The sequence below is a fragment of the Rutilus rutilus genome (assembly GCF_951802725.1).
Source record: "Rutilus rutilus genome assembly, chromosome: 5".
In the NCBI taxonomy this organism is placed as follows: Eukaryota; Metazoa; Chordata; class Actinopteri; order Cypriniformes; family Leuciscidae; genus Rutilus; species Rutilus rutilus.
Genome location: NC_140213.1, coordinates 36,302,962 through 36,314,569, shown reverse-complemented (window position 1 = coordinate 36,314,569; position 11,608 = coordinate 36,302,962). Strand labels below are relative to the sequence as shown.

Below are 11,608 nucleotides of genomic sequence, written 5' to 3'. Positions count from 1 at the left end.
TAAAATGTGCCATCATGCATCAGATGCTATTAAATCAAGTATGTTGCTGCAGCTTTGAAAATACAAAAAAAAAAAAAAAAAAAATCATTCAACAAGCAATTGTTACATAACTTGCTGACATTGTGGGTTCATCGAGATGCAACAGGATAGCATTTGCAGGTCCAAAGAAATGATAGTGGTGAAAATGGCCAAGACCCGTTGGGAACATGTTTTATTTTTATTTTTAAGCTATAAATGCAGAAGAAATCCCACTATTTATGTATGTATTTTTTGCATAGCATTTGGAGGCTATAAAAGATGAAAATTCTCAAAATTTTGAACTGGAACTCCATCCCCCCATGAAATTCCCACCCTGGACTCAGTCCCAACCCCATTTTTTCATACATACAAAATAGCATAATCAAGGGTGCATATGTTATAGTATCCTGAAAAAAAAAATTATTATGTCCATTAACCTGTATTCATAATGACAGGATAAAGATTGTCTTGTCATGTCACTTTTTAAGGCACCTTTTTGACACGAATGCCAAAAATGTTCAGACCATTAAGGCAACATTAAATGGTCGTTATCACACAACATTAAACACATAATAGACCGTTATCTTGCTCATCAGTGTGATTTCCTCACTGATGATGAGAGAATTACAAAGCTTGGCAAAGCTATTTACTGTACCAGTCATGTGCAACTAACAAAACAATGAAAATTGGAAAAAATAAGACACAATAGAAACATATGTGTGATTTTTGAACATAACAAGAATGTCTTTGGATGTAACAACCATTTTTTACAGCAAGATTTTCAGAGGTTCAGAATGGTTAAACGAGTTAGCCCAAAAGAAAGAAAGAGCAAAGAAAATCTCTCATATCTCAGTTATTTCTCCTAGACAGCATTAAGAAGACATGGAAAGCAAATGAAGACTACAGCTTCTCAGATGTTTCTTCTGAGAAAAAGATCAACCTCACACCAGAGTGTCATAAGATATCTCAAACTAAAGTAAAACGTCCAGGATACCAAAGTCAGCTCTCAAAATTGAGAAATACATATATGAACTCAAAAAACAAAATCTCACAACCTCTGATCAATTAAACTTTTGTCATGAGGAGTGTATTGGTGTGAGATGGGACAGTTTGATTGGACAAAAATCGTGTACACTACCGTTCAAAGGTTTGGGGGTCGGTATTTTGAAATAATATTACAATTTAAGCCCCCTTGTGGTGAAAATCAAGCTTTTCATGTTGTTTATTTGTCTATGTGGTGTTTTTAATATGCTTTAAGATAAACCATGTGCAAATTCATAAGTCAACACCATTGCTGAGTATTTTCTCTTTAAAACTGCAGTGAACCAAAGACAGTCTCAAAATCGCGGTTTGAAATCGCTGGTGTTTCTGACGTCACAAACTACCTTGTAACCGATCACGACAACGCGTGATCGTAAACAAGTGGATCTCTGAACTGGTGTGAGTGAGTGGAGGCGGGGCTAATTTGCATATAAATAGAACCGCATATAATAAATAAGGCAACCCAGCTAACAATTTTTGGTTCCCATAACGTTAGTTTTTGGTACCCAGAACATTCTCAGAATGTTAGTTTATGGTTCCCAGAACGTTATTTTTTATGGTAACCACCCAGCAACGTTCTGGGAACGTTATTTTATTGTTACATAAAAATAAAACCAAAAAAGAACGTTCCCCTAACGTAAGTATTTGGTTCCCAAAAAATTAACCAAAAAATAACATTAGGGTTGGAACGTTCTGTGTTAACTGGGAAGGGTGTAGAGTTACATTCAAGTTATTTTAAGGCATGAAGAAAATTCTTTTCAAGGTAAAAACGCTTAAATATGTAATTTTGGTTATCAAATATGAGTTTTAAGGGATACAATTATTGACTACAGGAGGACTTTAATACATATTAAAAATACATCAGCAAAGCTGAATTTTCAGGAGACATTTCCTTCAGAAATTATTTGTATATATGCTGATTTGCTGCTCAAGAAACATTTCTCATTATCATCTTATTTATTATCAGCTGCTTACTATTTTTGTGGAAAAATCCATTTCCACAATACTTTTTCTTTTTTTTTTTTTAAGATTCTTTGATTAACATAAACTTCAAAAGAAAGTAACTTTACTTTCTTTACTTTACCAGATCAATTTTAATGTATTAGGCATCCTTAATTAAAAAACACTTTTGAATGGTAGTGTACATTATCCAAGAGGCCATCTTAACTTAAAATGTACAAAAGTACATTCTAAAACACTAATAATATTGCACAGAATTGCAATAATACAATCTATCTGTATTTTTCTGTGTGTCAGTGGCTTTGACCTTAGCTGGGGATCAGATATGTTGACGTGGTGATTAACAGCACAACAGAACAAAGGTTTACCGCAAACAAAGTCTCACCACAATGAGAACTAAAGCCAAAAAACCTCCCCATGTAGGGAGGAAACAGCTGAGAGGCAGTGGCTTTGTGACCATCTGTAATAACCAATGGCTAAACTTTGACGTTCAACTAATGCCAAAGGAGCCACCAGGCTTAATCAGTCTATCGCAGTGTCAAAATCCCTACAGTGAAATATGGGCCGGGAGGTAGAAAGAGAGCCAAAACTGAGATGGAATTGGAAAGTGCTTTTTTAAGGCCACATCTGTAGTCCTCCCTGAGTAGCCTGGCGCTATAGTGGGATTTAAAGTTATAGTGACCTTTTCCTTGCTTGATAAATAGTACATAACTCAGTGCTGATGTGAATGGTAACTTAATAGAGTGGAACTCTTTTATGATGAAGACTCCTCATAGCTGATCAACTGCAGCAGCAGAATTGAGGTGACTGCATTTTTTTTTCACCAGTCCCATCAACTCCCATATAAAAACAGTCCAAATGTCAATTATTTGCGGGCAGACTGCTCTTCATCTTGGAGTGATGTGCAGGATAAACATGGACGATACAGTATATGACTGGTTGTGGTCATGTGGAGAATTAATCATTGCCATCTTTACAGGACATAGCAGACTATCAACCCAAGATGGCTCAAAAATTGTCCATCATTGGCTTTTTGTGTGGTTACGATGAACTGCAACTGGTTTCCCTCTGGACCATTACGCATTACCATTCTACTTTCTAAAGTCAAAAACTTTGGGTAAAAACAATATTGCATTTGCAAAATGCTGGCAGCAATAGTAAAGTGATCCTTTAGCAAAATGACTTTGCTGAAAAGGGGCTATCGATCTGTGATAATTAAACAGAACAAATCCATCTGTTTTTCTTGTTTGCAATGCAATCATACGTGATAAATCAGTTGTCCATTATATATTTATGGTATACCCTCATGCTGTTCCACTGATACAGTTAGGTAATTAAAGTTTGGTAATAAAATCATTCATCAGCAACTGGTTTTGACTCAAAGGGTCAGGTTTAAATATCTAACATTAATCTGCTGCTTAAAATATGGATTTTTGTGTGCAACTATGCAAGTAACAATCATTTAAGTGCTCTAAAATGAAAAAGGACCACAAATGGTTGACAAATGAGCTAGCAGTTTGAATTCAGTTTCTAGCAGATGCATTTGGCACATGCGTTTCCAAGCAATTTCATTGCACTAAGAGCATATTGGCTCTCACAAAAGCTAGCAAAAAGACAAATACTATAAAAATAACAAAGTGAAAGGTTGAAAGATTCATTTGTCAGGTTGTAGTGAATATGTAGACTGGATTAGTTAAATGTTTGTTTTTTAAAGTTTAAGAAGTTCAGCAGGTTCATTTAAGGCCTGTTCACTCTTCTTTGAACAGACTTGTTGTTTGGTAAGACGTGAAATAACTTGAAAAGAGAGAGAAAAAAACCTGAACTCTTATGAAAAATAGAATAAATATAAATATAAATATGCAGTGGGGTTTAAAAGACTGAGGCCAAAATGAAAATCTGGGATCCAAAATCAAAATTAAAGCTAGAAATATATATATATATATATACTAATACAATACAACTAATACAAAACAATAAAAAAATGTGCTCTATTTATAGGCCACTATTTATGACAAAAGGTCAGATTTATTTATTTAAAATTAACATTTTTCAATTGAACTTTTTACTTTAATTGTCATGCTATTATAAAGCATTTTTAATAAGTAATTAAAATGATAGATAAATATATGATTTAATATCATTGTGGCGAGCAGGACGAGGACGAGGGCCGGTGGCGTGATTACTGATGAGCGACACCTGCGTGACGCACTGGTCTCGTATCTCTCACGGAGGAGCGGAAGCATAAAGGAGGAGCGACGACAGTGAAGAGCGAGAGAGGCCAGGCCTGGACTTATGTTGTGGTTTTTATGTTTTATTATGTGACAGCAGTTGTCCGTGAGGGGCTGCTGTCTTTTACTTTCGTTTTGTTGTTGATTTATTTTATGTCATTAAAGGTGAACTAAGTAACTTTTTTTACCTTAACTGAACAGCTTCAGAGTCATTGGAATGGTTATATTACTTATTTCAGGTTGACTGGTGGTCGTTTCACACCCCCCTGTGCCCGTGAGCGGAAAATACGCACTTGCAACTTTGGGGCGGCGGGCCGCCGGCCGCCGCGTCAGGAAGTCTCGCGTGATATCAGGTCTCGCGATGTAAACAACTGCTTTACGGCCAAAAGAAATCTGCTCAAATACTGTCATTATTGCGCTCCCTCACACTGTTCGAACCCGAATGAAGAAGACATTTTAAAGAATATCCCATCTGCTTTGATGTCGTTGATCTACTAGCCTCTGGTGTCTGAGAATAGCCAACGACTTTTTACAACAGTGTTGTCAAATATCTATTCCGAAGCTGTGGGGGGAGCTCTAGAGAGAAACCTGCGAGCAAAAAGCGAGAATACAGCGAAGAAATCCCGAAATTACTGAATGCAGCTTTAAAGTCTTCATGAATGTTCGCCGGTTCCCGCCTCCTTCTTCCCATAACAACGAACTGCGTTACAATCATTATTAATTTAGTAAGTTATATTAAATAAAAAAACTACAGAATAGAAAGATTTTCATAGTACCGGTAGTCTCAGACTTTTGAACCCCACTGTGTATTTGTACAAAAGAAATACTGAAAAAGTAAGAGCGTGTAGTTTTGTAGGTATGCAGCATGTAGAGTGTTGATGACCATTGGTTATTGTAGACCATGAGTTCAGCCCAGTTTGATTCTCGTGTCCTGGCCGTAGAAGCCCACCTGGAGCAGAATGGCAATGTCAATTAAGATCTGTACCGCACCACAGACCAAGAACTGAGTGGGGCTTTCATTGATCACAAAATACGTGGTCTTAAAGATGTCACCAGCGGTCCACAGGATCACCATCTTTATGCTGAAAAAGAGGGAGAGAGACAAAGAAAGAGAACATTTTACTGAAGCATTCAGAAATATAAAAAGTCCCAGCAGCTGGAAAGATTCCCACTCAGCTATAAAGTTCTGATAAATTAACCTCATTCGAAACCTTTTAAAGGCGTCACCAATACATCAAACTAATGCATCGTACAATGTCCTGTCCTCCCACTTGATAAAGTCGTACATCTGTATATCTCACACATTTGCAAGTCTCTGAAGTCTTGTGCAATTGAGTCCAATGGGACTACAGTTAAAGGAGAACTCCGGTCAATTTTAACATTGAGCTCATTTTTTTGTACATTTGGAGTGCTGTCAATACAGAGAACAACGACAAAAATCGGTGTTGCCTATACCGAGTTATTCTATTTTTAAAATTTGCACTCTGTTGACTTCAATGGGGCAAGGTCGAAGGCCATAGTAATCGATTGTCGAGTTCACGCGCGTGATCATAGGTAACTAAACCTATGCGCGTGAACTCGACAATCGACTACTTTGGACTTCAACCGAAAACAGGATGAAAACACAGGTTTGTGCGCTGGCTGAATTAACTTCATTTTTATTAATATCTCTCACATCTACTGCAGTCAGATTCAACCGTGTTCACTCGGAAGGAATCACTCACATTGGCTGGGCACTTGTAATAACACATTAAGGATGTTAAGAGGCTAAAAGCAGGTTTAGTACTTGCCCCATTGAAGTCAACAGAGTGCAAATTTTAAAAATAGAATAACTCGGTATAGGCAACACCGATTTTTGTCGTTGTTCTCTGTATTGACAGCACTCCAAATGTACAAAAAAATGAGCTCAATGTTAAAATTGACCGGAGTTCTCCTTTAAGACTCTGAGGACGCAATTATTTCACATAAAATATAAAATTGTGAAGAGGCGATAACACGTAAAGTCCAATGGTCTAACTTCTGGTACATAACAGCTCATAAAATCTAAAAATAGATCCATTTGTGCAATTTATGCTGAAGAATTTACATTCTACAAATGTCAATTTGACTGTGTGAGGTTAATCGACAGGAGGAACAGTGCATCCTGGGACATAACCTGCTCTTTATTAGTCAGAGAAGGACCGAACCACCTGCAGGAAGCTTGGGGGACCGCAAAAGCACAATGTTTTGTAAATGCCTCCAAGTTAATCTTTGAAAACTTCCAGGAATCAGCTAAAGTGTTCTCGGGCAAAGAGGGATGCTGCGTTCTCAGCGGTATTTATGCTGAATGAGTTCATTCTTTTCATTCAAGCTTAAAGAGAGAAAAGTGGTCTAAAGATGAGCACAGACTATACATCAGCTGATGGAGAGGGATGAGAATTTGAACTTCTTGTGCTCCTTTCGGTCATCCCCACAATAGAAATGTGTCTTTTTCACAATGTGAGGCAGCAGAAGCAGACAACTAATGAAATGGAACATTCTTCCAACTTACTTGATGATACAAACCCACCCATCTAGACATGATATTAACTATGACTATGTTCTTCCTTATTTTTTGTGTGCACTGTTTTGGTATCACAGGAAGATTGTGAATGAGGATGAAGGAACATTTGCTAGCAGGAAGTGCAATGTTTGCTAACATAAGTGTGAAATCCAGTGCTAAAACGTTTATTTCATAGTTTATTTCAACTCATAGTTGGTGCGAACTAAAAAGTACTATGTGATGTGGTTGTGAAAATGATGATGAACTGGAAAAGGCTATGTATCCTGAAAGTTATACTAATACTTTACATGAAATGGAACTTTTCATCTCCATTAAAATGTCCTGTTTAAAGTGCTTTGAGAGAATCTTCTGTATCCGATCTCAAAGTTACACCTCCTTCATTTGTCTTCTACATTAGTTTACTCTAGAGACCATTCTCAAACATCATTAATGGGGATGAAACATTAATGAGGTAATTAAGTAAGGTTGGGTCATCTGTACAAGAGCACTGATGACAGTGGTGCCGCACAATAAAAACTAGAAAAAGCAATAGAAACTCATCTAATTGTTCCCAAACATTCATTCTAAGACAAACATGCTCTTTCTCGTTCACAAAAACAAACCGCTATCTGTCCCCCCGCTCTCCTTCCCCTCCGAGCACTTTGCAGATTGACAGCAGATGAAAGAAATGCTCTGCAAACAGCGAGCAGTGCTTCAGGGCCTGTGAGAGAGGTAGAAGTGATTATTGCATTGATTAGGAGAACTGAGGCCACGGTTACAGCACTCCCGTCCACACTGAACAGCCCTGCACTCAACCCTGACAAGCCTTCAATTGATCCTCTTCAACTTGACACTCTCATCCCTACGCCGAAAGGAAGGAAGGAAAGAAAGAAAGATCCAAATAGTAGACAATGTTAAATTCATAGATTGACAGATAGAATTAAAGAAGATCAGACAGACAGGGAAAGGGAAAGAATGTTAAATAGAACAACAGAATAGGATGATAGAATAAAATGACAGATAGAATGATATAATTTTTTTTAGCTAGAACAACAGATGGACAGAATGATAGAACAATGGAAAGAAAGACAGAATGATATAGAAACAGAATGATACAACTATAGAAATGATACATGGAATGATAGACATGCAGAATGACAATTATAGAACAATATTTAGAACAAAAGATAGAACTATATGACAGAACTACAGTATATATAGAATGATAGACAGATCGAGTGATAGAACAATACAATAGGGTTAGGGTTAGGATACAATACAATACAATTAGGGTTGTTGGTTTAGGGTTGGTTGCATGTAATTATGCATAATTCATAGTTAATTCATAAAAATTTAAATGATATGACATTAGAATGATAGATAAAACTATAGAAAAAAGAATGGTAAAACTATATAGATAGAACAATAGAAAAACAGAACAACAGCTAGAACGCCAGAATGATACATAGAACGATAGAAAGACAGAACAGCAGCAATAGAGACAAAATGATAGAATGATACATAGAATGAACGACATAGATATAGACAGACAGATAGATGAATAGATAGAATGGCAGAGAGAATGTTAGACAGACGATATACAGATAGATCCTTCCTCTTCCTTCTGCAGTCTCTCCGGTTTCTCTCTACTGAGTTTACATCGATGGAGGGATAAACCGTGACCAGCGAGGAGCCTCTGAAAGAGAGAAGGGCACCAAAGCTCCCACATAAAAACCCTCACTCAGTACAAATGTTCACAATTGGAGTGAAGAGAGCTGATTAAACCAGTCCTGCTCTTCACCTATGGAAAGAAAAAGACAAGCGAAAAACAAAACCTTGAGAATCCGTCAGAGAAAGGAAAAGCGGGCTCGTCAAAACTTTGGCCGGTGAATTCAAAAGGCTGCTGAGAGAGAAAAAAAAAAAGAAGAAGAAAGAAAATGAAATATGTATGTATCGATCCATCCGCCTCAAACACAGGAGGGTTTGCACATTTTCTAAAAGAGATCAGTCTCCACCACACAAAAGGAAAAAAAAAAAGACCTCCAAGAGAAAGATAAAGAGATGGGAGACATTAAAACCCTAGAATTGAATTATGTTTCTCTACCATATGGCTAACAAACAAACAAGCTCACACAGATCACTGTCTTACAAACAAAACAATCTAGAAATACATACAGCACAGCTGCGATGTGCTCTGGATGGTGTTCCAGCAGCCTTTAAATCAATTCAGTTGGACATTATAATGTCCCCTGTGATATATTTATATTTCTGTATACACAAACCCATTAAGAGCAATGCTAATGTCATAGAAAGATACATGTCAACTGGAAAAACTGATGGTTTCCTCTTTCCCTTGTTTGTCTTTCCCTCCAGAATGCCGGCACTCTGCTCTCTTTAATTTTGCTTTTTCTTCTCCTCCCTTACTCCGCTGTGCTTTGCCCTGGAGGGAATGTGAATTATTCTGTTGCGGTACTGGTCCTGGCAAGCCGTGGCTGCTAGCGGCTCATCTAATTCAATCACACGGCTCAGTCTGATCAATGGGGACTGTGCTGGAAGCCGGCGTACCTCCGCTCATCTTGGGTCGGGTGGGGATTCACTCCACTGGCTTTTTCTTCTCTAATTAACCCAGACATGACAGCCAACAACTGTGAGGGCAACAACTGTACTGACAGAGGTCTGTATGTTTGCGTGCCTCTAAGCGATGGCAACTCAAAGATCGAAGTGTGTCAAAACATACCTTGTTAATATGTGCTGAGGTGAAACATCACTTTCAGGTTTCAGAAAGTCAATCACGATTTATTTATTTAATTAAGATTTATTAAGATACATTCTGACATCATAAAGACATTCATAAATTTGGTAAATTTCTTTTCAAATAATTGCAGCTTCCTATTCATTAAAGAATCCTGATTTTTTTTTAAAGTTTCCACAAAAATATTGAGCAGCAAAAACTGTTTTCGACATTAATAATAAGAAGAAATGTTTCTCGAGCAGCAAATCAACATCAGAATGATTTCTGAAGGATCATGTGACACTGAAGATTGGATTAATGATACTGAAAATCCAGCTTTGCCATCACAGAAATAAATGACATTTTAAAATGTATAAAATAGAAAATAGCTATTTAAATTGTAATACTATTTCACAATTATGGGGTTTACTGTATTTTTAATCAAATAAATGCAGCCTTGGTGAACATAAGAGACCTCTTTGAAAAACCTTACTGACAAAAAATAAATAAAAAAATTATATGTAATTTAATTAATCACATTTTTTTTTTTGCAGTAAAATGCTCAAAATAAATTCTAAAACAATCCTAAATATACTTGCAAAGCGAAACTGTGTAAGATAATAATATTTTTTTTCAGAGATTATACATTGAATGCTTAAAATAATTGAAAAGATGGGTAAAGAAAAATACGCCAATGTGGGTAATTAAATTAAATTCAAATATGTACAAGAAAAAAAGCATTATTATACAGTGTTATACGCATTACCAGAACAACCATGATTTTATAACATCTCCATCTTGACTAATTTTATCGGATTACCAAAAATTATGACACTTTGCACCAAAAAGGATTAAAAGTCAATTAATTATTCAATAAATTATTAGAAAAATGATGCACACTCTGCTTCGTGGCTGCATTACCACCTCAGGTATGCATTATTTTTCTAATAATTCAATGGCCCGTCGTCAATTATTCCTTACATAATGCAAACTGTTTCACATATTTTTTAACAACAGTAAGTAGGCTACAAATATACAAATGTATACTTTGTAGCAGTACTCTCCATTCAAACAACAGTATAGGTCATGTTCTTGTTGGCAAATAAGAAAAAGAAACAGGTTCCCTCAGTATTGTTGACTTGTTTAAGGTTAATAAAGCATTTCTTCCACTCTGCTTGTGTCCATTTTCATGGATGTTGCTTCACTACCTTTGATAAATGAATTTTTGCCACCTGGGTGTTTTGCTGAGCACCATTTGAAGCATATAGATCACATGCACAAACAGACCACAGAAAGACAAATAGCTCCCACCAGTTGTCATAACAGTAGCCACAACAGAACTGCATCTATGCTAGCGAGGACAATTTCCATTCCCCAGATACCCAGTACAGCTAAGTTAAATCCATTGCTTCCTTATTTTTATAAACACGGGAAACGTTTCCTATGAGCTTGAAACTCCCAGGGGTAATCAGGGCCGATCAGGACTCTGTGTGAGCAGCGAGGCCCATGGCGAAGCTCGGTCTCATGGGAGAATCTGGCTGCGTGTCCCTGCTTGTTAGGGAGACAGATTACAGTGCACTTGGCTTCATCAACACAGCAGGGTCCTGATGCTAACTACGCTCTCGACTTAGCATGGAGCCCAAACCCCAGAAACTGGTTTCAGCCGACATTAGAGCTGAGTGGCTCAAACTTTTTTGGTTAACTTTTTAAAAAATGTTTTAGAGCTTGTTTGGAGGCGTCTGAACTGGGAGAAGTGAGAGACAGCAGGTGAAAGACAGTGGCAGCAGTGTGATTCTTGTTTGTGATCTGAGTATAGACAATGAAACTCTAAACAAGATATCTATGTTAGCGTCCATATGAAAGATGATAATGTTTTGTTTATTAGGTCATCTACTACTTTAAATGCTCAAGCTCTTTAAAGTCGGCATGGAATGAAAGTTTTGATAGTCTTTTCTTCCCTATTATGATGTATATGCGAGTGAAACGGCTTCTCAAACAAGAAAAAATGTAGGGCGGGACTTTATTCTTGTCTGGAATTGACTGGATTGTTGGATCATTGTTGTTTGCTATTGCTGTGATCTCGTGTGAGTGATAGCTCGCCCCATAAAC

At 37.0% G+C, this 11,608-nt stretch overlaps 1 protein-coding gene across 3 annotated transcripts in view; it reads right to left on the bottom strand.

Annotated features, from left to right (window-relative positions):
• Positions 1-4,408: 4,408 nt before the first annotated feature.
• The window catches only part of LOC311290741 (solute carrier family 66 member 2), a 43,051-nt gene continuing 35,851 nt past the window's right edge, over positions 4,409-11,608 (bottom strand). For all 3 annotated transcript variants that reach the window (XM_084409429.1, XM_084409428.1, XM_084409430.1), the window contains exon 5: positions 4,409-5,329. In XM_084409429.1, the coding sequence (XP_084265555.1) occupies positions 5,155-5,329 (175 nt within the window). In that variant the 3' untranslated portion in view covers positions 4,409-5,154. The remainder of the gene's footprint in view (positions 5,330-11,608) is intronic.